Raw genomic sequence first — 26568 nt, 5'->3', positions numbered from 1 at the left:
CATTATACCTAACTAAATTAGTTAACAATTATACCTACCTAAATTAGATATCGGTGAATCACATAAACCAAAGAAGAACATATAAAACAGATAGAGAAGCATAGATCCTCTTGTAATCTCCTATGGTCAAACCAAACACCACCATGCTATCTTGTACAATTCAGTTAATTAGTTTACCTACTGCCTAAGCAATTTAGATCAAAATAGTTGGGGGAAATCTTGTAGTCGTCATTGTGGCGACAACATGTCATGGTCATGTGTGTATGTCCGGCACGACAGAACTGTCACAGAGCTAAGACTGGGGTGGTGATGTTGGACATACCGAGAGACTGAAATGCTGATGCTGGACATGATCTACAGCTGAGCCAACAACATGTGGAGAACCCATCTCCTTTCACATGCCTTAGCCCATGGAGTTTGTCTCGATGGCCTTGTCGATGAGTACGGGTTTGTGCCATGTAGATCCTATCTGAGCTGCCGCAATGCCGGCAATGCACCTATCCTTCTCGCCATCCATGGACGCAGCCAAACTCACCTCCTCAGCGTCACAAATAGTTTGCTCCTATGAAGAGGAAATTAGATGAAATATATTCAACTTATAAACTTGGATTGATTTAGGTATGACCGCCAAATGTGAAAGGAATTTAAAAAAATGTAACTGAAAAGATACTACATAAAACCGGAGGCAGGATGATTGCAGCACATATATACATAGGTCTCTCATCTAATCGTAATCTCTATTCTTACTTTAGGCATCAAATTTCAATAAAGCTGAATGACCCTTCATCATGCACCTTCTTGCATATCTCTCTTAACTAACCTGGCAGCACCATAAGTTAAAGCTTAAGCTGAACTCGAATAAAAGTATGAAAGAAAAATTAAAAAGTTGAGAAGGGAAAGAGATAAAATAACATAGCATGTCCCTTACAGAGAACCAACTGTTTGTATAAAATTGTATTACCATAGCTTGGTCAGAAAAAAACCTGGCATGTTCTTTGCTAGTTCTGTCAAGTGGATTAGAAATTTAGAAGGAAGGACCAACTATTTTGCTATTTTTTAAATCTTCTGCGTACCGATTTCCACACAATAGACATCCAGTCTGAAGAAAAAGATAAGAAAGCGACCAAATTGTGCAAGCACCCGATGTTTTTGCGTTAGAAGGGGGTAATATGATCATGTTGCACTTTCAAGTTTTGCACATGTCTTAGGCCTTCATTTTTTATAATTGCTTCAGATTTTATTCCAAAGGACGTACAAATTAAGGTCCAAGTCACGAAATCACACCTCCAAATTCCTCAAAATGTAAAACCTAAAAATTCCCTAAGCTTATCACATAAATTCTCTTTACATGCACCAAGACTGCTGCAATTGAATTAGTTAATTACATGCAAATGGAAGAGATTAAATAAGATACATCTATATCTTTTAAGATGAAATATCATAGCAACATGCATTTTATATGGTTTTTTCATGTTCAAGTTAGATGTTTGACTTTTCATGTAGTCTTGATTTCAAAAACATGCATGAACAGAGAACATACAACTCAGCAAAGAACTCCATTGCTCGTAAGTCTTAGGAATTGATGAAACATCAAATTTCCCCAATGCTTAATCTGGGAAAATCGTTGAAATTCACACATGCCTCATCAACATCGCAACAACGTAAAGTGATGCAAACAACAACAAAAAATGCTAAATTGAAATTTCAGTACAATGAAATCGACATACACAAAATAACATGGATGTACTATGCTAACAAATAATCAGATTACGTGTTTGCCTTTTCATATAGTTGGCAAGTGCAGTTCAAACCATAAGATAGTGCACCTAAAAATGACATAGTTGGGTTGCACTGGAGCAACATGCCAAAACACTTCTCAAAGTACTTACGAAAAGGAAAACCAACCAACAGTTAAGTTCATACACCTTGAGATAAGAATCTGAAAGAATATGAGAAAATGAGGATAATTACGTAGGTGACCCCAGTTTTGATGTTATTTTGTAGCCGACACTAATAATTAATGCATATATAAGAAGACCAGGGCTATAGAAACTAAGGGTGTAAATGGGATAAAATGCGGGAGCCTACATATGTGTTGCATGTGCCCGCGATGGATAAGTTGGACGCTGAAGCAACACGCCAAATCTAATTGCAATTAAGCGGTGCCCGTGTAAGCCCGCATAGCACGAACACAACTAAAGGATTCTGCTACTCAGCAGCATACATACACATTGGCCATGATAGTTTGCTAGCAGCATGCTACATCCAATAGCCATGAACAAACAAGAATTGCAGGTTCAGCAAAAAGATCGATAGGAGAGTTAAGCAAAATGATACAAATAAATGCAAGGGAGGAATTATTCTTTATGCTTTTGATAGATTGCTCCTTGCGGGCCTCAATGCCGCTCAACCGCTCTAATAGTCCAATGTAACTGTTTATCATCAATCGATGAACTGACATGGTGAGTATGGAGGATGGGGTTGAGAAGAGACAGAAGAGGCAAGGCAAATGGTGGACTGACCCGAGTGTGGCAGCTATGGCAGAGCGTCAACATGCCCTGCTTGCACCCTGATCAATCGCGTTGCACGATATGTGTGCTGGGAAGTGGGCTAAGTGATTGTTTGCTTAATCCCACAAAAAATTCCAGCCCACCGCAGGTGTCCGCATAAAAGATTTTGGAGGGGCATCCACGTGCAGCTTGCACCCTGAATATAAACTCACTGTGATGTTTGAACAAGGAAAGCAAATGACAAAACAAGGGATATATATTGCCTCAATTCTCACGTTATTATCAGGTCGGCCGTACCATCTGAATTGTACACGTCTTGGTCCGTCTGGAGCTGCAACAACAGAAATACATATACAATATTCAGTGGGCATAAATATAATTCAAAATTGATGTTTAAATAACAACAATAATGTAACGAGTGCTACTGCTCTTCTCTGCCAAGTATTTTGACTGGCACTAAGGAGGATCCAACTCACCTATTGATTGGTTTCGCCAACCTTCACGTTTTTGTATCACAGCAATTTAGAGTGACTTGCCAAAGGAACCAAAGCCTCAAAGTTGAATTTGGGCCAGTACTCCAACTGCATTTCTGTTAATAAATTCATCTCCAAATTAATAAATCTGACCCCAAAATAAATATCAATAGCTAAAAACATTTATGGACTAAAGAAACTGAAACTGAATAATGTTTCTACATCAGGGTATTAATATTGCGGATAAAAATGTTAAAGCATATCAAGATTTTTTCCAATCAAAGAAACCAATGAAAGTATGGAACTTAATGCCTTGGCAAAAACACCTCTTGATGTGTACATATCTTCAGAATTAGAATAGTGGAACGAGAATTTGCAATGTAAAGTATAAATTTATATAATATAATAAAATAATGGGAAAGAAAAAAAGAGTCAGAATGGTGTGCTCTGCTCACCAAGCTTTAGAAATCCTTAGAGGGGTATAGTGTATCCTCTGTGCTTGTAGGCTGTAGCTGTTGAGGAGCGTGGGTTCAGCTCATTACAGCAGAACGTCGAGATGCATCTGGAGGTAATCAGATCGACCAAAGTAGTGTGCAACACGATAAAATTTCAGTCACGTAACTCTACTGCAGAGAAGTCAATTTTGACTTGTTTGAACAAACTACAAGGATTTTACACGATCAACTTAGGTGCTAAGTTCACGGCAGACCAACAAGGAAACCCTCGCGAGCTACAAACATTGGTCCTGCACATGACCACTGTTGCGGACAGTGTTGATCTTTCAAAAGCAGATTGTGTTCGCTGGTACTACTCCTATACTTGTCGCCGGTCCTGCTCCTAACTAATACACCGGCATCACGTAGCCAAAAATCAGAGAGATAGAAGGCATGAAGATCAGAGATGGAGGGAGAGGGGACAGCTGCCGTGGTTCAGCAATTGCAAGCCGGCGACCTCGCGCTATGGCAACCCCGTGTTTTCAGACCTTCGCTCTAGCCGGCGCGGTCGTCACGCTAGGTCCGGCAACCAACGAGCCCCGATGTAACGCGACTGCCATGTGCCATGGTCACACATAGATCGGGACTGGAGGGGATGGGAAGTGAGAGAAGGGATTTTGGTGCGAGGGAAAAATGAATTTTTTTATTGGGACAAGGAAAGACATCTTTCCTAATTAATTTGTACCGTGTCCTTGATTGATATTCCTTGAGATGGTAGGCAAGCAAACATACCTTTCCTAATTAATTGATACCGTTGATTGATGTTACCATAATTAGCTGTTAAATGTGATCAGACGATTGCAGGTTGAGCGGACATGGAGAGATTATATTGGACGTACAGGATGCTCCCAATGACGACCATCAAACACGTTGAGTGTCAAACGACCAACTCCCATTTAATAGTAAAGATTTGCACTACGCTATGCGCGCTTGGTTAGCTTTGTGAGTTGTGATAATCAATCAACAATTGTTGGCAAGGAAGAAAAATCAAATCAATTGTTTCACTCTGAAGGCAGGCCGAGGGCGATTTCGTGCAATGCCAGCAGACACACGTTCCGACTAGACACACAGACAAAGGGAAACCGTTAATGACGTTACCTAGGGCATGAATGAGAACAGAGACTTTGGAACGAAAAGCAAACTCGCTGACTCTGACCGACGAACGAAGGGGTAAACGACGGAAAAAATGGAAAAGATATTGACTTTTCTTTAACTTGTTGTGGGCATGTACGTGTGTTCCTACATGCACGACTCTGAAAGATATTGAATTTTCTTAGACGATTGAGATTCAGAAGATATTGACTTGAATGCAGAAAAACCAACTTGAAGCTACGGATGACAGAAGGACATCGATGTTTTTTTTATAGATTATTAGACATCGATGTTTTTATCCATACTCTCAATGCACTATATGCTGCATCGTACACTCACATACAGCACCTCTTCGAGTAAAGTGGGCGTTTGCTTAAACTCATTAAGGGCTGAGCTCGCTCAACTAGGCTAGCCAGTGCGCCCTCTGCTTCTTTCAGTCATATTGGTACACGCATGCATGAAATATGTTGTATTTTTCGACAGATTATTATTGCTTTTCCACTGCATGTCTTTAATAAACCAGCAGCTGAACCGGACGAATGAACCGATGATCTCACCGGTTCGGTGACCGGTCTGATTTTCTAACCTATTGTTGTACTGGAACAAGCCTCAAGAGGCTGTCGGTCTGTCACTGAATCCCGCGGCACTTGTTACAGTTGACAAACGGATCAGTACTTAAGACCGGTCAAGGCACACATTGACGCGGACATCATGACTGAGAAACTATTGTTGCTCAAAAGTGTTGTGATGCAAGAAAAGTGGTTGCTGAGATCGAGATATGGTTGGTAGGCACCTACTTGTTAAGGATTAGATTATGTACTTTTCCCGAAATGGGAGCTTATACACCGATCTATATATGCATCCAAATGATTCACACAACCTTATTTTTATTGCATAGTTTTAAGATTATCAAAGCTAGCTTGCATCTCAAGGTTCGCTATACATAAAAACCCTAAGCATCTTAAATGTGTTTAGAATGCAATCAATCACCATAGCTGAATATACATCAACCGCCATAAGTCAATTGTTCCCAATATCTATAGGTCCTCGTTGCTCCACAAGAAAGAGGCAAGACCACATGTGTATCGAACAAGGAGCCTGTGTATAACCTACAATACCTTTTGATTTGCCGGTTCAGTTAAACACCACAGCATTGCAAAAATTCCAAATTGCCCAAACTCCGACACAAATCTGAGCTTTTATTTTCATGTCAATCCCATTTAACCAATTACAAAGTAAATCAGTTACGTTAGCTAGAGGCAGGAAATTATACATCCAAACTATATGAGAGAAAGGACAAGTAATGAATAAATGGTCAAGTTTTTCCTCTGAATCGCAAAATACACATTTTGTACAACCATTTCAACCCCTCTATTTAAGGTTATGTTTGGTTAAGGTAACCTTCTTATAAAGAAACCACATAAAATCTTAATATTCAGCGATATCTTAATTCTTCACAAGTATTTTTTTTAAGGAAAGACGTATGCTCATTCAGATAATCAACACACATAGATTTGACCGTAAAAGACATATCATAGATAGGCGCCTTTATAATATATATGTTGATTATTAAGATTTACCCCAATCAATCTTCGTACCAAACTAATCTAGGAGAATCCCATTTGTCTCATATCAAGGCCCGAGTGAATCTTATAATCAAAGGCATTTGTAATAATACATCAACAACTATAACATATTTGTTTGTTCTGACTATATTGTATAAGGTTGGGCACTGTGTGGCTAACGAGGTATCACCCAGGAATGTGTCCTCTCAGAAAACGAGTTGGCATTTTCTCAAAAAAAAAAAAAAAAAAAAAAAAAGAGTTGGCATGCCATCTCCCATAAAAATAGAATCTCGCTGAAAGAAATCATCCTTAACCCGTATCAGTCCCTTCCAGAATGGCGAGTCTATGGGTTTGGCTCGCACTTGCGGGAGTGTTTTGCAACTTAGGTACTTATTGTATAACAGCATGTGCCATACACCTTCTTTGGATAGAAGCTTAAATAGTCATCTACTAATTAAACATATATTGTTTTCGTTTATTATCTCTATACCAAAACCCTCTTGGTCTTCACATCGACAAATTATGTTCGCTTTGCCAGAAAAAAATGAGACCTATAAAAATATAATCTTTTACGAACCCCTTTTGCTATCTCAAAGAAAGATAACAGGAACATAGGTAGGCTAGTTAGAAGTTTAGAACTGAGTTAATAAGACATATAAAATATAGGTGTACATCTTGACCATTGAACATGGTTGTTGCGTATATTTGAAAAAATAGAAAATAGTGATACCAATAAGAGAGAAATTACCATTCAATAGAATTACGATTAAAGAAATACCGACGCAAGTGGAGGATAAGACCACAAGGACTATGTATGAGTTGAATTTCGGGCGATAGTGAAAAGATAGTAAGCGAGAGGTCATGAAGAGTTGAAGAAAGAAATGGAAGGATTACTATGAAGAGTTGAAGAAAGAAATGGAAGGATTACTAAAAACCTTTAGGGCGCTTTTTGCAGCCTGCCCTCATTTTAGAGCTCCCTGGGCATTGGCTCATTTTTGGTTGCGTGTTCGAAACGAGCTCCGAGCCTATTTCGGCACTTCGTTTGGTACCCTGGGTTGCATTTAGTGGTACCCAAGTGCCACTTTGTTTGGTTGCTCGCATATTTTTCTTAGCCTCACTCTTTTGACATTATGATGACCTTATTTCACCCATCACAAGTATCACCACGTCGTCGTTGAGGAAGCCGTACATCACCATGACAGCGACATAGACGTCGGCAAGCCACGACTGCTCCCAACACAAAAGCACCACCAAGTCGTCGTCCACGAAGACGGACACTGCTATGCGCCACTGTCCACACTGGCAAGCCACGACTGCACCCCATCACAAGCATCGGTGCATCGCCGTCCATGAAGCTGGACACCACCATGACGTAGCCGTCCACACTGGCAAGCCACTCCGGCATGCCACGAGGCGCGTGTAAATGCTACATGGTGATCTTATCTTTCAGCTCTCACCTACCACAACTATTGCCATGTCGCCGTCCACGCCGCCGCACCGAAATAACACCGACGTGGTCCACACCAGCATATCACGACGACACGCGTAAATACCACCATGCCGCCGCCTACTAAGGCACCACTTCTCTCCTATCACCACCTACTCGTAGTCCACGAAGTCGGGCACAAGGCCTACCACGACTGCACATGGAAATACCAACATGATGCCGATGGCGATAACGGTGCATGGGTAAGAGTGAGCTTAACCCACCTCGTCCCCACGTGCATAGGTCGCATCTCTAGCGCTGAGAGCAAGACATCTCAGCGGAAACGGCCGATCCAGGTGTTTCTCCATGTAGGCCTAGAGTTGCTTTGAGACCGATTGGCCTACAACATGAAGGTATTTCAGGCAACCAAATGGGTCATATTTTCTCCTTACATGTGAGCAAAGGAGCTTCCACACTACCAAACACGGCCTTAATTGTGCATGCTGTGGGCCTTCAATGGTATTGGTCATTTGTCACCACTGGGAGAAAAGGGGCTTTAGTCTCGGTTGGTAAGGGCATCTCCAACGGTGCGACGCATTTCGGACGTCCAAATTATCCGCGGACGTCCGTTTACGTCGCCTGGCGGACGCGGAAATAGCCATGCGTCTGTTTGCGTCGGGGGTGGCTCCAGCGGGCCGACGCATTTCTGGCGCGGGCCAGTTTAGTTTCAGAAAATTGAGAAAGAGGTTGTAGCCTCAAATTAGCTCAAATTTGCACAAAATTATAGCCTCAAATTACATGCTTAAGGTCTGAAATAAGTTCATCACACATTGCACATGGTACGGCGCAAAGTGGAGTCCAAAAGGGGCACAACAAGGCCTGAACAACATAAGAAGTCCAAAAGAAGGCCATGGTGCTCGGCGCATGGTGCCGGTGATCAGGAGTCTCGTGCGCGGATTTCGGTGCGCCTCTTCATGAACGAGGCTCTGGTGTCGTCGTCGACGCTGCTCAAGTTGGCTAGCATGATCCTTGTGTCATCTGCACGGGTCTTGGCCTCGGCGTCCATCCTCCTGGCCTCGGCGTCACGCAATTTGGCCTTGGCGTCTGCCTTTTTGGCCTCGACGTCCATCCTTTGGACCTCAATGACCTCTTTCGTGAGGTTGAGGTAGATGGCAGCTGCAGCCTCTTTTTCCAAACGCCTCTTCTCGTCCCTAGCAGCCAAGGCGGCATGATTCTCGACCATCATCTTCTCCAGGCTCTGGGTGAACGCAATGGTATGTGCCTCCCGGGCTATGTCGGCCTTGGTAGACTTATGGCCTCGGGGACGAGGTGGAAGGGCCTGACGGCCATGATCGTCATCTTCGTCGTCGAGGTTAACCGCTGTCCCATTCTTCACAACTTCATTGTAGTCCGCAAAGCTTGTCTGCCACTTTTGCGCGTCCTTCAGCTTCTCCCAGCAATGGACCATATGGTAACCATTCTTATGCACTGCATTGAACTTCTCCATGGCCCGGGATACCTGCAATCATGCCAATGCCGCTAATGATGTACATGAAATGATGTAAATAGAAGAGAATGATGATGGTTGTCTCTTGTTTACCACTGAAATCACGCCAGTGCCGCTAACGGGGTGGCTCTTAGTATGTTCGACGTCCGAGCAGAACTTGCTTGTCTCTTGTTGATGTAGTTCCATCTTTTTCTGAGAGACTCTTCCGTGCGAGAGCTTGGGATGTGGTAGGGCGGGTGCATCTTTGTCTCGTTGTACTCCTGCATGACCTTGGCCTTTTGTTGGGCGCCATTAATACAGTCATGGCTTGTTGCCAGCCACGCGTCGCACAAACACTTGTCCTCGTCGTCGATGAATCCTTGTGTCCTGTGGCTCTCCCCTTCTTCTTGGTAGCATTGTCTGTGGTGAGGACAGGCCCTCTTGGCGCGTCCTCAAAGTCGTCGACGCACACGGGTGTTGGTTGCGTGGACTGGGTGGAGAACAACCGTGCGTCATCGATGTCCTCCGCATCTTGCGTCGGTGCCCACTCATCATGCAGGCATGTCCCAGCCCGACGTCACCAACGAAGCCGCCGCTGAAGATCATGGCCTCGATGTCTTTCTCATGCCGGTCCTTCCAATAAGCCTACGAATGACCGGAAGTTAGACGCATGATACACGACAATCGCACACATTGAGAGAGCTCACGTACTGGGTCGTCCATTGTCGGGGCAGTTGGTGCCATTTCGTCAAACAGGATGCAGGGCACCAGCATGGTCTCCTCCGGCAGCTGGCGCGTCTTGTGTGTCACGCCCAGGCACGAGTCACCGCTTCTAGGTGTCCGGTAGATGTCGGGAACCGGCGCCCCGTTGAACTGCACCAGCGCCACGCCGGAGGCGAACCGCGACGCCGGGTGGACCTGCAACTGAGCGGGAGTTCCAGGGCGCAGCTGGGAACTTACCGAGCTCACCGACGAGGACGGAGGAGCAACGCCGGCGATCCCCTCTCGCTTGACGAGCATGTAGGCCTCTGCTAAGGTCGGATGGAGGCCTACTTGCGCGACGCTGGCTTTCATCTGCATCTGCCACGCCTGCTGGCCGGCGTCCATGGCGGTGGCCGCTGCATTCCTCTCCTTCAAGTTCCTACGCCGGCCGCGGCGCTTCGCGGCCTCAACGCCTTTCTCCTCCTTGGACAACACCTTCTTTGCCGCCTTCGGCGTAGCGTCCCGGCTGCAGGTGGCGGCCCGCTTTGCTTCTGCCGGAGCTGCAGCCTCCATTCTGGCTACGGTCGTGGCTATGGGGCAGTGTGGGGCGGCGACGGGTGCAAGGGTTACCTCGGAATCCATGGTGGTGGTTGCGGCGGCGAGGACTTCCATCGCTTCTCGACTACTCGCGCCGGTCTACTTTGATTTTTCGCGCCGGGAATAGCCACTGGCGGGAATGTTATCGGCCTCCCTGCCACTGACACGCGGGTCCTACGTCATTTTTGGCAGACACCCGGTGCGACCGCGGAGCGTCCGCGGAGAAGCAAACCTGGCGCATATTTGGGCCAGGTTTGCGTCGCCACAGACGGTCCTGTTACTTTGCGTCGCCCCGTTGGAGCAGGGCCAGACGCATTTTCGGCCACGGCGGACGCAAACGGTCGCTCAACGTCTGTTTGCGTTGCCCCGTTGGAGATGCCCTAAGGGCCTTTAGTCCCGGTTCTGCAACCGGACTAATGATTCGGGACTAAAGGCCCTCCCCTTTAGTCCCGGTTGTAATACAAATCAGGACTAAAGGCCCCGTGTGTCTAATTAGTTTTCACTCCCTCTTTTTTCTATTTTTTCAGAATTTCTATTATTTCCTCCCACTACTCTAGCACTAGCACGCTTAACTTCCAAATTCCTTCCCGTTCAGCTTCCAAGTGCTTCGCGCGCATGTGTTATTGATACTAGTATTATATCAATCCTATTAACATGTGCTTCCAAAAAAAATTAATAACTTTTTTTGCCAAACCTAAAACCTGAAAATTTGAAAATCTAAAAATTGGCTAACCTCCTTTATGGTTAAGTAACAGTAATCTTTATGCAGGATGCAATTATTAATTTAAAATTTTAAAAAATATAAAATCCTGAATTTCGGGCAAAAACTAAAATCTTCCTGCTTTTATATTTTCATTTGGAATTTTAAGAATCTAAAAAGCTAACCTAAAAAGCCTTTAGTCCCGATTCATATTACCAACCGGGATTAAAGGCTTTTGCCCCGGAGGCAGCCTGTCGCCACTCCATTAGTCCAAACGAACCGGACCTAAAACCTGCGTTGTTTGCACCGGGACTAATGCGACTCATTAGTCCCGGTTCCTATTTAAACCGGGACTAAAGCTCACATGGATGTTGGACGAAAGCCCTATTTTTTACTAGTCGACATAATAAAATTAATTAAGTTATGCGTTTCTAACTTAAATTGCGTGTTTTTTGGACATACATTTACAATGTTTCCTAAATGCATGTCTCACGAAAAAAAAACACGAGAGGGCGGGGCAGACGGTGTGCCTCAAGCCAAATACTCCTAGCCTCGCGTAAATTCAATGATGAATTATCAACACAAATAGAAGGCGATGACTAATTCTCCTTCCTCACCTTCGTGGAAGACGACTTCCGCTAGCTGCAAATTACGGTAACTTCGGGAGAGTTTTAACTTCCAGGCAAGGACATGTATCAAGATTATATTGTATTCTAAGTATATGTACAGCTGACCATGGTTGAAGAGTTGAAGTGTCGACGTAGATGCATGTAGAGCCCTTTTTCAGCATGCAACATATGAAGTAGACTAGACTAATCAACGCCGCATGCAGTTGGAATCATTCGTCAGACAAATCACCCTATATATATAAGCACCAGCCGTTACCGCACGAGTGGAACAGAGCTTGGAATATTCCTAGGACACGTACGCCCACATCGAGCACACAATGGCATCTTCTTCGTCGCCCATCGTCATCCACATACCTCCGCAGACCAACAACGGCGAGATAACGGCCGGAACGGCCCCCACCACTCCGAAGGACGCCGGCGCCTCCACCACCACTGCTCCTACAGCTGCCCCGGCGGCGACGGACAAGGTCATGTCCAGCGTCGCGAACCTCGCGCAGCTCTTGCCGACGGGCACGGTGCTGGCGTACCAGGCGCTGGCGCCGTCCTTCACCAACCACGGCAAGTGCGAGACCTCCAACCAGTGGCTCACCGCGGCACTCGTCCTCGTCCTCACCGCCAGCTGCCTCTTCTTCGCCTTCACCGACAGCGTCCTCGGCCGCGACCAGAAGCTCTACTACGGCGTCGCCACGCTGAGCGGCTTCAACGTTTTCAACTTCTCCAGCGAAGAGGAGAAGCAGGCCTTCGGTGCGGACGAGTTCAGGAGGCTCCGCATCCGCCCGCTGGACTTCATGCATGCCTTCTTCACGGCGGTCGTCTTCCTCACCGTGGCGTTCAGCGACGTGGGGCTGCAGAACTGCTTCTTCCCCAACGCAGGCAAGAACACCGAGGAGCTGCTGAAGAACCTGCCGCTGGGCATGGCGTTTCTGTCAAGCTTTGTGTTCCTTATCTTCCCTACTAAAAGGAAGGGCATCGGATACAACGACACAACTCCTAAGCAGAAGGTCAAGTAAAGTTTAGATGCTTGTCTTTGAGCAATTAAATTAGAATCGACATCATAGAGTTAACTAGTGTAATTATGATCGCCTGTTTTCTTGGAGTTGTGGTTAGCTTGTTCTTGCCAAAATGGTATCATTTCCGTGGGAAGTCGTCCTTGTACAGATGATTGATTGACTGTGTACATGTTCTAACATGATGGAGTCCGATGGAACAATCTGCCGGGTGCAGCTCAGTCTCACGGCACGACGCAGCCGCAGGATCGTCGCATGCCCCCCACACACGCCGTGGCGATCTGTGCACTCTGGAATTCTGGAGTCACATGTTGACCTGTGGGGGCTGTAGCGTGTGGATCGCGTCTTAGCACACGCACAGCCTATTTATCAAGATCTTTTCTGCATTTTAATAAATTACTTCCTTCAATTCATAATAAGTTCGCTTTTTTCTCTAAAAAGTGGAGTAAGACCCTGGTAATACAAGTTAGCTACAAGCCTACGTACAAGAGTAGATATATACTAATTAGATCATAATAATCTAATCCTTAACAAATAGGTGCGTACAATCATACCAGTGTATGCCTAATTTACCTGCTTTGCTTCACTTAACATACCCCTCAATTTCTACCCCCGAAGCTGTGTGCATCGATTGATACAGAGGCTGGGAAAAATCTCATTTCGAAAAAGAAACCTCAATTTCTACCCGCAGATATAAGATTGAGATTACGTCAACATTGATCCAGCATCAGTTTCATGCACGGTTCTGCAATGATATCCATTAGTGCCGCTAGCCTTCTCTTGAAAGTGGACCTCGATATATTTTTTTCTCCTCATATGAAACATAGAGTAGCTTCGAGGTTGTTGCTACAAATGGTGGTAGAGAAAAGTTTATTGAGCTCACGAGCTCCAATGCTTCCTTTATTTTAAAATTTCATTAATCATGTTTATAAGTTTAAAATACAGAAGAATTGTGGATGTGGTGTGCGAGCATGCAAAATCTCAATGCGAAATTGTTTGTATTATGTGCTACACAAAAATGGAAAAATCTGATATGTTTTCGCGATTAACATCATTGGCCACAATCTACATCCGTATTTTTTGAAAACTTTTTGAAACTCAATTGTTTTTTCTATTTTTTAAGTAACAGGTTCCCAGTCCTCGCCTCCTCGGGAGCCAAAGAGTTCTCCTCGGCTACCGACACTTCTTGTAAATAAAATTGCAGTCTTGTTCCTTTTAGGGTTATGCCTAGAATCATGAAAAAAACGATGGAGAATTCAAGACATGACCATGACTTCCTAGAGAGAGGCATGCCCACAAACTAGCACACATGAGAAAATAATTATGCCGGAAGCTTGGTCCCCAAGAAATATATATACGCGTCAGTTGGTTGGTTAGCTTGCATTGCTTCTTGGAGAAAGAGTTAATTCGTCAAGTACAAGGGTAAAACAAGCAACGAGATAGAGGGCTGCCTTGTCTTATTCTTCACAACGTAGTCTTGTAGATATACAACAATAAAATGAGAAATACGAGAAGAGCTGTATATATGTGTGTATACTATATATGCAGCTTGCAGCATACAATGAAGTGAGACTCCTCTCATGTGTACTATACTACAGATGTCCTGCTCTCATCCGTAACAGCCGTGAGAATCAAGGTAGTTACATAATTGGCTCGTTGTGCAAATTGCTACTTCTCCGAGTTGTTTTTGTTGAATGTAGATGGGCTGCAGCCCAGCAAGGCAGTCCATATAGTCTACAATTCCTGAAATCTCAAGGCCCATCACGTTGGCAGCTTGAGACAGCTTTGGGGGACAAAGTTTAGTCCCACATTGCTAGTTGGGAGAGAGTTGGAGTGGTATATAAGGGCTGCTGTTCTAGTCATTCCAAGTGAGTGAGAATAGAAGAAGCCCTCGCGCACTCCTCCTCCTCCGCCCGCCCGTCTCGGCACGTCACGTCACGTCACGTCACGTCACGTCACGTCACGTGACTCGAGTTCGAGTTCGAGACACACTCAAGGAAGCCAACGCGGGCGGGTCGGCTTCCTCCCAGGCTATACAAGGAGACCGATCAGATCTGGAAACAAGGCTCTTAGATCTCTCTCTCGCGAAGTTCCTTTTGCTGTGCTACTCTCTAGTCTTCCCCATCCCGGCGACTGCGTGCACAACCGTCCGGGAGAGCAGGCCTCCGAAACTCCGTCCGTTGAGATCCTGCACCGGGAGACGGGCGATAAGGTTTTTGGGGAGCGTCTCGGCGCGACTGCTCGCTGTTGTTCGTCTTCTTCATCGACGATTCGGCTGCTTCATCGACAGATCCGACTACACCATGGGCGACATCAACAACTCCCATGGTGGTGGTGCTGCTGCTGGTGCGACCTTCCCGGTCGCGATGTACGTGCTTTATCTCTCATACCTTGCACTGCTACTTGTTCCATGTTCAGATCTGATGCATGTGCTTAGTCTGATGAGTATGGTTAAGTATGCTTGTGCATCTGTAATGTTGCTTTCGGTAATTAAACTCACACGGAAATTGCCTAATACTCCAACAATCCAAAAACCTTATATGCTTAGGCAATTTTCACCGTCTGGTTTTGCTGCTGCGCTCAAACCGAGCCCGTTTACGGGTTCTCATTTCAAGAGATGGCAGAGTAAGACCCTCTTGTGGCTCACTTCTATGGGTGTGCACCGAGTTGCGGAAGGTATTCCCAGAGGTCCGCTTACTCCTGAAGAGGATAAAGCGTTCGGGGATGCCACCGTAATCTTTGTGGGTGCCGTCCTAAGTGTGCTTGGAGACAAGTTGGTTGATGCTTATCTGCACATCCGACATGGGAAGGAACTGTGGGATGCACTGGACGCTAAGTTTGGTGCTTGCTCGATGCCGGAGGTGAACTATATGCTATGGAGCGAGTTCAATGACTACGGAATGGTTGAAAACCGATCCGTAGTAGAACAGAGCTCATGAGATACGAGATCATGGCAAAGGAACTCGAGCTCCTCAAGTGTGTGCTACCGGACAAGTTTGTCGCGGGGATGCATTGTCGCTAAGCTTCCCCCTTCATGGAGGAACTTTGCCACTTCCCTGAAACATCAGAGGCATGAGTTTTCTGTTGAGAATATCATGGGCTCTCTGGATGTTGAGGAGAAGGCGAGGGCAAAAGACAAACACACTGGAGGAACCGAGGGACGTTCTGCTGCCAATATGGTGCAGAAAAATGCCCACAAGTCCAAGGGAAAGAACAAGGGAGTCTCCCAGGACTACCAACTTCAAGAAGAAGGAGAAAACGGAGAAGAAAGATCCTTGCTGGGTGTGTGGCGAGACTGGCCATTGGGCTAATCGTTGTCCACAACGCAAAGGAAAGAAATGTCGGCTGGACAGAACTCAAATTCTGTCGGCATGGTCATTGGCAACACGAGAGGAAGGAACTACGGGGTATGGTAATATGTTACTCTATTGTTCTTTCGGTGTTTCAGCCCACGGAATGGTGGGTTGATACGGGTGCTAATGTTCATGTGTGTGCTGACATCTCCATGTTTACCTCTTATCGAGCCCGAGGTTCCTCGAGTAATGATGGGGAATGGGTTACATGCTACTTGTTCGTGGTGTTGGCACGGTAGATCTGAAGTTTACTTCGGAAAGATCGTGCAACTGAAGAACGTGTTGCATGTCCCTTCTATCAAGAAGAATCTCGTTAGTGGCTCCCGTCTTATGAAAGATGGGTTTAAGTTGGTGTTTGAGTCCAATAAAGTTGTATTGTCTAAGTATGGAACTTTTGTTGGAAAGGGATATGAATGTGAGGGAATGTTGCGTTTCTCTCTAGAAGACTTCGTGATAATGTTGTGAACCATGTAAGCACTAGTGTTAATGAAACTAATGTTTGGCATTCACGACTTTGTCATGTTAATTTCGGTTGTATGACGCGGCTTGCCGATATGAGTTTAATTCCGAAATTCACCTTTGTCAAAGGCTCTAAGTGCCATGCTTGTGTGCAAGCAAAGCAGCCTCGCAAGCCTCACAAGCCTGCGAAGGAAAGAAACTTGGCACCACTAGAGCTCATACATTCAGATCTATGTGAGATGAATGGTGAGTTGACAAAAGGTGGAAAGAAATTTTTCATGACTTTGATTGATGATTCCACTAGGTACTGTTATGTGTATCTCCTCAAAACTAAAGATGAGGCTCTTGATTTCTTTAAATCTATAAGGCTGAAGTTGAGAATCAACTTGAAAGAAAGATAAAAAGGGTTCGGTCCGATCGTGGTGGAGAGTACTTTTCTAATGAGTTCAATTTATTACGTGCGGAACATGGTATAATCCATGAGAGGACGCCTCCCAATTCCCCACAATCCAATGGGATTGCGGAAAGGAAAAACCGTACTCTAACAGATTTGGTTAACGCCATGTTAGATGTTTTGGGTTTATCTAAGGAATGGTGGGGGGGCTATATTGACTTCGTGTCATGTCCTAAACCGTGTTCCAACCAAGAATAAAGAGATTACCCCTTATGAGGAATGGGAAAAGAAAAGACCAATACTCTCCTACCTACGAACTTGGGGCTGTTTGGCAAAAGTGAATTTGCCAATCACCAAAAAGCGAAAGCTTGGACCAAAAACCGTGGATTGTGTCTTTCTTGGCTATGCTGCCCATAGCATTGCTTATAGATTTCTTGTGGTGAAATCTGGAGTGGACGACATGAATGTTGGCACCATCTTTGAATCAAGAGATGCTACATTCTTTGAGGATATATTTCCTATGAAAGATATGCATGGCATGTCTAGTTGGGAATCTGATCCAATACATGAAACTCCTATGGAGTCTGATGACGAATCTGATGATGAGAGTTCAGATTCTGATGAAGATAACAATGAAGCTCCCACAAGGAGTAAGAGACAAAGGACTCGCAAAGTCTTTTGGTAATGATTTCATTGTGTATCTTGTGGATGATACTCCCACTACCATTTCAGAAGCCCTCGCATCTCCTGATGCAGACTACTGGAAGGAAGCGGTTCAAAGCGAGATGGATTCCATCTTAACTAATGGAACGTGGGAGTTATCAGAGCGTCCTTATGGGTGCAAACCTGTAGGATGTAAATGGGTATTTAAGAAGAAGCTTCGAGCTGATGGTACTATTGAGAAGTACAAGGCTCGGCTTGTAGCCAAAGGCTATACCCAAAAGGAAGGCGAAGATTTCTTCGATACCTACTCACCTGTGGCGAGATTGACCACCATTCGAGTACTACTGTCATTGGCTGCCTCACACGGTCTTCTCGTTCATCAAATGGACGTTAAGACGGCTTTCCTAAATGGAGAGTTGGACGAGGAAATTTACATGGAACAGCTCGATGGTTTCGTACCGCAAGGTCAAGAAAGAAAGGTGTGTAAATTAAAGAAATCTTTGTATGGTCTCAAACAAGCACCCAAACAATGGCATGAGAAGTTCGAAAGAACTTTGACATCCGTGGGCTTTGTTGTTAATGAAGCCGACAAATGTGTGTACTACCGCCATGGTGGGGGTGAGGGAGTTGTCCTATGCTTGTATGTGGATGACATACTAATTTTTGGGACAAGTCTCAAAGTGATTGAGGAGGTAAAAACCTTCTTATCTCAGTGTTTCGAGATGAAAGATCTTGGAGAAGCTGATGTTATATTGAACATCAAGTTATTGAGAGATGGGAATAATGGGATTACTCTTGTGCAATCTCATTATGTTGAGAAGGTGTTGAGCAGATTTGGCTATGTTGATTGCAAATCTTCTCTCACATCTTATGATCCTAGTGTCTTGCTTCGAAAGAATGAAAAGGTAACTAAAGATCAATTAAGATACTCTCAACTCATTGGTTCACTCATGTATTTAGCTTGCGCTACGAGGCCTGATATCTCGTTTGCTGTGTGCAAACTTAGCCGGTTTGTGGCCAACCCGGGAGATGATCATTGGCATGCTCTTGAGAGAGTGATGCGCTATCTAAAGGGAACCATGAGTTATGGAATTCATTATACCGGGTATCCAAGAGGACTTGAAGGGTATAGTGATTCCAATTGGATTTCGATGCTAAAATGAAAGCCACAAGTGGATATGTTTTCACTCTTGGTGGTGGCGCTCGTTTCCCGGAAGTCTTGCAAGCGAGACCATCTTAACGAGGTCAACTATGGAAGCAGAACTCACGGCATTAGATACAGCCTACCGTCGAAGCGGAATGGCTTCGTGAGCTCTTGATGGACTTGCCTATGGTTGAAAAACCAATACCGGCCATCCTCATGAACTGTGATAATCAAACCGTGATTATCAAAGTGAAAAGTTCTAAGGATAATATGAAAAGTTCCAAACATATCAAGAGGAGATTGAAGTCTGTCAGAAAACTGAAGAACTCCGGAGTGATAGCATTGGATTATGTCCAAAGTGCTAAAAATCTGGCAGATCCTTTCACAAAAGGACTATCAAGAAATATGATAGACCTAGCATCGAGGGAGATGGGTTTGAGACCCACTTGAGTTGCCGAGGGGGTAACCCAACCTATGTGATCGGAAATTCCGTGAAGTAGGACCTGGGAAAACAAACCGGAGCAAGCCGAGTTGAGAGAAAATTTAATACTCCCACTCCGCCGCGGATGCAATTCTCTCATAGCTACCGTAAGGCGAGGTTGACAATGTCTTAATGTGTTACGAGCGGCTCTTGATGAGCGAAGACGCCGTCCTACAGGGCGATCTTTTGAAGAACACACCTATATGAGTGACACTACCGGTCATAGTGTGGGAGATTTGGGTGAATCTCTAGTAAGCTCATGAAGGGCCGAGGAGTATGACTTATAAGCTCCACCCGAGGGGAAGGCTAAGGTAGCCTAGTACCGTGCCGGCATTGAGCGAAACTTGCTGCACAAAGACTGACAATTCAAGGCATAGTCCATTGTTCGGTTGTAGTCAAGCGTAGCACCTTGCCTAAGTGGAAGTTCAACTTAACAGTCTCCACTGAAGTGCAGGTATATTAAACAGTAAATGGAACTAATGTGTCATCTGATGTGCATATGAGATCTGGTGGGGGATTGTTGAATGTAGATGGGCTGCAGTCCAGCAAGGCAGCCCATATAGTCTACAATTCCTGAAATCTCAAGGCCCATCACGTTGGCAGCTTGGGACAGCCTTGGGGGACAAAGTTTAGTCCCACATTGCTAGTTGGGAGAGAGTTGGAGTGGTATATAAGGGCTGTTGTTCTAGTCATTCCAAGTGAGTGAGAATAGAAGAAGCCCTCTCGCACTCCTCCTCCTCCGCCCGCCCGTCTCGGCTCGGCACGGCACGTCACGTCACGACATGTCACGCACGCACGTCGCGTTTCGTGACTCGAGTTCGAGTTCGAGACACACTCAAAAGCCTAAATTTTTGCTTGGTGCACCAACTGTGTTGGGTACGTGTCGACCTGCATGTGCATGCTCGCCGCGTGTCCCTGACTTCCTACGCGTGTCAACGCGGGCGGGTCGGCTTCCTCCCAGGCTATACAAGGAGACCGATCAGATCTGGAAACAAGGCTCTTAGATCTCTCTCTCGCGAAGTTCCTTTTGCTGTGCTACTCTCTAGTCTTCCCCATCCCGGCGACTGCGTGCACAGCCGTCCGGGAGAGCAGGCCTCCGAAACTCCGTCCGTTGAGATCCTGCACCGGGAGACGGGCGATAAGGTTTTTGGGGAGCGTCTCGGCGCGATCGCTCGCTGCTGTTCGTCTTCTTCATCGACGATTCGGCTGCTTCATCGACAGATCCGACTACACCATGGGCGACATCAACAACTCCCATGGTGGTGGTGCTGCTGCTGGTGCGACCTTCCCGGTCGCGATGTACGTGCTTTATCTCTCCTACCTTGCACTGCTACTTGTTCCATGTTCAGATCTGATGCATGTGCTTAGTCTGATGAGTATGGTTAAGTATGCTTGTGCATCTGTAATGTGGCTTTCGGTAATTAAACTCACACGAAAATTGCCTAATACTCCAACAGTTTTTTCTGCATTCAAGTCGGTATCTTCTCAATTCGTCTAAAATTGGTCAATATCTTTGAGAGTTGTGCATGTAGGAACGGACGTACATGCCCCCAACAAGTTAAAGAAAAGTCAGTATCTTTTCCATTTCTTCCGCCATGCATTTACCCCTTGAATGCTTCATTCCTTGCCCGGCGACCTACTAGCTAGAAGATATCTCGACCGCGGGAACCATATCTCCGGCGACTACCAGCTTCGTCCGTCGGTCAGAGTCAGCGAGTTTGCTTTCCATTCAAACGTCTCTGGTCTCATTCATGCCCCAGGTAACGTCGTTAATTGGTTTACCGGCCTTTGTCTGCGTGTCTAATTGGAGCGTGTGGCTACTGGCATGCGCGAAATCACCATCCTCCTGCCTTGACAATGAAACATTGGATTGATTCTCTCAAATTTTGCGAAATGAACATTGGATTGATTATCCTTGGCCTGGCCAGCACATATCAGTTATCACAACTCACAAGCTACTAAATGTAAGCGCACATAGCGTAGTTTTACGAACAACAATGAAAGTCAGAACGGCCAGCATACGTAGCGCTGCCGTGTCAACCGATCGGAGTACCCCCTGCGTTGCGAATTCACTCCACTGACCAACATCCGATCGAACAAGTGCTGGGAATCGGACTGGGAGACCTTCCCTCTCCACCACACGGGCTTCAGCCGTTTCAAAGAAGAATCGAAAGGTTGCCCACGCCGGCCGGTGCGGCGACAGGACACCAGACCCCTCCGACCATTACCTTTTTGTAACGTGCACGGACTCGAGGAAGAGAGCGGCCGTGCCAGCGGGCATTTTCTTTGAGCTAGAGTACATCAATGGCGTGCCAAATTTTTATTGGAGGCAGAAAAGGTTTTTTGCAAGATACTACTGGGCCGTCCATGGGTCGTGCCAGGTGAGCGACCGCACAGGCACCCCAAAACTTAGGAGCCCCCAAATCCAGTGGCAGCTCCCTCCGTCCGCAAATAAGTGTACATCTAGGTTTTGTGTTTAGTCAAACTCTTTAAACTTTGACCAAATATATAGGAAAAAATAGTAGCATTTATGACACTAATTTAGTATCCCGAGATTCGTTTTGAAATGTAGTTTCAAATTATACTAAAATTTTATTATATATGTTGCTACTTTTTTCCCCATGGTTGGTCAAAACTTAAAATGTTTGACTTAGTACAAAAGCTAGAAGTACACTTATTTGTGGACGGAGAGAGTATGTGCTCCCGTGGATCTAGCAAGAATTTTTGTATTCACAACTGGAGGATCTGGCGAGAATATGTGTGCCACCATCTCTTATATGCGCCCATGAGCTCCTGCAAATGCGCCACCGCCACCCCTGCGGCTGCCGCTGCCTAGCTTCGGCCCCGGCGCCTCGCCCTTCCTCCCTCCTATCATGGCCCCGTCCTCTTCCACCCTTCCCTCTCCAGACACCCTACCCCTTTCTCCTCCTTCCCCCCCATGCCCACAGCTCGATCTGGATCTGGCCGGCCAAGTCGCTTTCTCCCGTCTCTAACCCCCTCAAGTGCCCTAAGTGCTTCTTGTCGCCTCCCCCAGCTCAGCTCCCTCCAAACTTCGAGCCGACGGTTGTCCCTGAGTATTTGTTGGTGGTGCCTCCGACGCGGGGTTGGAAAGAGGTTGGTGGACGGCGACACCATGGGTTGGAGCCTGGAGAAGGTGCCCACTCCGCCACCCAGGAGGGAGACTAGGATCTATCCGGCCTTCAAGCGGAGGGCTTTTGGCCTCAGCTTCCGTTCCCTGGCGCTGGACCACTTCGTCGCTGACTGTCATGGCGATGTCCGGTGCCTGGGATGTCGCCTCTCTGGAGTCTGGACACCGTGAGAGAGAGTGCAAGGCAAGTCTCTCTGTTGGCCATGGCCGCTCGCCTCTAGCACCTCTGTGTCGTGCTAGCAACGGGCTCACCTCCAGCACAGCTTCGCTCCTGGGCATTGGTTGTTGCTCATCCAGGCAACCGTGCGGCTGGTGAATCTTCGGTTGTTCCGGGGAGCTATGGGGCTGATTTGCTGCTGCAACAATAGCCTATCCTCGCAGCGCAGGCGGATGCCCTAAGCACTGAGTTGCAGACCATGTTTGCCACTCGTCTGGAGGAGATGTTCCGGCCTCTTCATGACTTGGTCGCTGCTGTGCAGGGTTGGACTGATTAGGTGTCAGGAATCTGAGAGCTGATGGAAGCTTTAGGTGGAAGCCTTCCCTCGCCAATTCATCGGCGACGGGCGAGCAGACTTGTGGTTTGAATGCATGTGCGGCCAATATGGGGGGACACTCATCTGAGAGGTGTGGTGTGATGGTGCAGGCTACAAATGATCCTCCTTATTTGGCTTTAGTACCACCCGAAATGATGATTCAAGGCGCGAAGGAGCAGACCAAGGTGGATGTTCAAATAGAGGCATCTTGGATTGACATGGAGCTGGATGAGGTGGAGCTTGATGGGCATTTATCAATGGAAGATCTCAAGGTTTCCGGTGCTCCTCGCACCGTGAAGTCTTCAAAAGAGTTAATTCAGATGGATGCAGATGGGCCACTATAGAGGGCCGCATCTTCTCCATGGGGGGGGGGGGAGTTCCTCGAATAGCTTGCTCTCACTGTGTCGATTTCGCCACAAAATATGCAGATGGGGGATGCTGCTCCATCTCTCTTAGAGAGACGCAGTTGCCGTTTGGACAAGAAGAACAAAGATTGCGACATTCTGTAGCCAAGCGTGCAGAGTATAGGTGGGCAGATGCTTTTTGGGAGGTTCCAAAAATCAAGAGCAAAGAGAAAGCCCACAAAAAAATCATGAACGAGAAGATGCAATGTTATCTCCAGATGTACAATAAGCAACACACGCCTCGAGCGATCGAGGCGGTGCACACCTTAGTAGAGGTCAATGCTTGACCACTTCTGTTGCGAGGGTGCACAGCGGTGTGCTGACAGTAGCGAGAGTTTGTGTGCGTTTGCGGAGTTTGTCTTTGTTGGATATAAGGTATGACCTCTATTCTTAGATCTAGGGGCTCTTGTATCCAGCACAGATGATATGCAATGAGTTATGGTGTGTGGTCTTCTGCCGGTTTTTCCGAATTAACCACCTAATATATAGTTTTTGGATCCAGTTTTTTCTTATTAACTGGATCAATTTTCCTCTCCTATAACGCAAAGGCAAAGTTCCTTCCCTTCACCATCAAAAAAAATATGTGTGCATGTGCAGTTCGGGAGGAAAGGGCAACGGCCGGCATCAAAAATGCGACGCCTTGCTCTGCGGCCGGTCACCGATAAAGCCACCAGTTCTCCTCACGCAGACGTCGCCGATGCGATGCCTCGGCTGTTGTGCGGCTAGTTGGCACCGCTTATTTAGTGTGCCCTCTGCCGCCTTATCCTCTCTCCTCTCTACACCACCGCCGCGCTATCCTCTACTCTCCACCACCGACGCGCTATCCTCTCCACCACCGCCGCTTTCCTCTGCAGAACAATGTTGTGGCAGCTGCATACGACATACTCGATGCTTGGCCGTAACGGTCGCACGCCGCCATCGGTGCCGCAACCACCACCGTAGCCACAACCGCCACAGCCCGACGCCGAGTTCGACTTCAACTCCAACGACTCCGACGACTCCAAGTTCGACGAGTGGGACGTAACGTACATAGCAGATGCAGAAGCTAAGGCGACGGATGAGGCGGCACAGTGGGGCGAGCAGCAGCAGGTCCCGGTGACCCGGAGCAGTCGGCGATCCCATCCTCCTTCAATGCGCAGTGCTTCCGGAGGCTGGAGGAGGAATAGCGTGATTCGTCAACGACGCCAACTTCGAGCACGCCGTCGAGATCTCGCGCCAGCGGGCGGCAAAGGGGAAGAACGACGACGATGCAAACCCATCGCGCGCTCCAATCGATGGCCAGTAGATTAAGGTTCGGTCTAGTTGAAGTTCAAGTTTCATTAAGTTTTATGTAAATTTAAATAAAATATTGTAAGTTGCTTGTTCAAACTTATTTTAGAATTTTTTTGGTGCTGCTGGTGTGTGCAACCGTTCTTTAAATTGGGTAGCAGGTGCCGGTGACCCCCATAGCACGCTACCAATCGCACCTCTTGGCGCTTATTTCGGGGCAGCCGATGAAGATGCTCTAAAAGATGGAATTCACTCAATACTTTAATACGTAGAGCCCAGCCAAAACTCAAAACGGATGTGTTATGTAACTTTGTAGTAGTTATTTACTTGTTATCATGCTATTGCATCTGTACACGTACTGCTAAAATATCTAAGTGATTGCATTCATACACCTCTCGGAAGTGCAAGGCAGAGGGCGAAAGTGGGACAAGGAAAGAAACCAAGAACAAAGGAACTGCCAACAACAAGAACAAGAACAAAATTTCGTCCCTGGACCTCTCTAACTAGCTTGAGCTGTTGAGCAATTGAGCAGGTCGATCAGTGCCCCGCGCCTCCTCCGCTTGGCCCCATGGGCAGCATCTGCATCAACGTCGACACCAGCGCGGACGCCGCGGAGGACGACGCCGGACTGGGAGGCATCGGCCTTGCGGCGTCGGCGCACCGCACTGAGCTCATGCCAGCGATCATGGCGAGGGCCACGATGAGCACAAGGAACCAGCTGCGGCGGCGGTGAGCGACCATGGCTGCGAGGAAGCGAGCGAGCAAGCGTGCTCTTGGATGTACTCTGAGAACTCTATGGAGCACGCACGTATGTCTCTCTGGACTGAACCTCTGACCGGCGCCGAGCGTGAAGGTGATCGATTTGGTGCTAGTATAGTCTAGCACAAGCGTATATATAGCGACTAGCGAGAGAGTAGAATGGGCCAATGGGGTACGTGTCCAATTCTTCGCGGCCAACTAGGTCGGGAATTCTCGTGCCGGAACGAAATGCTGACCCATTAGTCATGGTGAAGAAACGGTCAAGAATTCCAAGCTTAAGACGCGGTGTGTCCGTGCACCGGGAGCAGCAGCGGCCGCCGCATTAACTCAGAAAGACTGACCCGGCTGGCCGCGCGCGGCTGTGTTCGTGCTGGATCAAAGGAAAATGGTCATGACAGCAGGAGATCCGGTGTTGGTGCACCGGCGCCGGCGCCGGTGCCGGCCACCTTTTGAGGAAATAACCTGAACCTCGTGTGGCGTGGCTGTATGTGCAAGTCCACTTCTCAGCCACCTCTTTGAAAGGGGCCCTTTGAAAGTCAGAGGAGCGAATTCGCTGATCAGAGCAGCCGGAACACCGGATGGTTTGACACGACACCGCCGCGTTCACCGGCCTTAGGGCATCTCCAACCCGGCGACCCCAAACGGATGTGTTGTGCCGTCCGTTTTGAGTTTAGGTGACTGCGGCCCGTGTACGCGTGTCCGTTTGGGTCGCACGGTTCGCCCAACGCAGCGGCCATCCATTTGACCATTTGGTATATTTCTTTGAGAAATAGACCATCTGGCCACACATACCTATAAATAATATCAACAAATATAGAATAATATCTAATAATTATAGAATAATATCAAATAGCATAAAATAATATCAAATAAAATGTTGCATGATGAAGAAATGAAATGTGCCATAGTACGAACAAATAGAAAAATTACAAATTGAGATTGTCAACTCAATTTGGGAGCTCTAGGATCTCCTTCTGCCTCTTCTGGAACCAAGTTCTCTTCGCCTCGTTCATGTTGGTCAAGTCGGCGTTCATGATCAGGTTGTCCTCGGCTTGCCGTTTGAGCTCAACTTCCTTCGCCTTCAACTCCACCTTTTTGGCCCTTGCCATTGCTATGAGCTCAATTTCTCTCTCTTTGAGCTCAATTTCTCTAGCTTTGGTCTTGGTCTTGACCTCTTCAATCTCAAACTTCTTCTTTTGAACATCGAAGTAGTTCTTCCTGTCCTCACCTTTCTCTCGGCGCCTCCTCTTATCACTATTGTCCGTGGACACCTCTCTGTT

The 26568-nt window shown here is 46.7% G+C and overlaps 1 protein-coding gene across 1 annotated transcript; it reads left to right on the top strand.

Moving 5' to 3' along the window:
- The first annotated feature begins 11991 nt into the window (after positions 1 to 11991).
- LOC124662601 (protein DMP10-like) lies at positions 11992 to 12807 on the top strand. The gene has a single exon (XM_047200418.1). It carries the CDS (start codon positions 11992 to 11994, stop codon positions 12682 to 12684), a length of 693 nt encoding a protein of 230 aa, XP_047056374.1. The 3' UTR covers positions 12685 to 12807.
- Positions 12808 to 26568: the final 13761 nt, after the last annotated feature.

Source organism: Lolium rigidum, chromosome 6 (assembly GCF_022539505.1).
Source record: "Lolium rigidum isolate FL_2022 chromosome 6, APGP_CSIRO_Lrig_0.1, whole genome shotgun sequence".
Taxonomy (NCBI): domain Eukaryota; kingdom Viridiplantae; phylum Streptophyta; class Magnoliopsida; order Poales; family Poaceae; genus Lolium; species Lolium rigidum.
The sequence above is the reverse complement of the archived record's forward strand: the minus strand, read 5'-3'. Positions and strand labels throughout refer to the sequence as shown.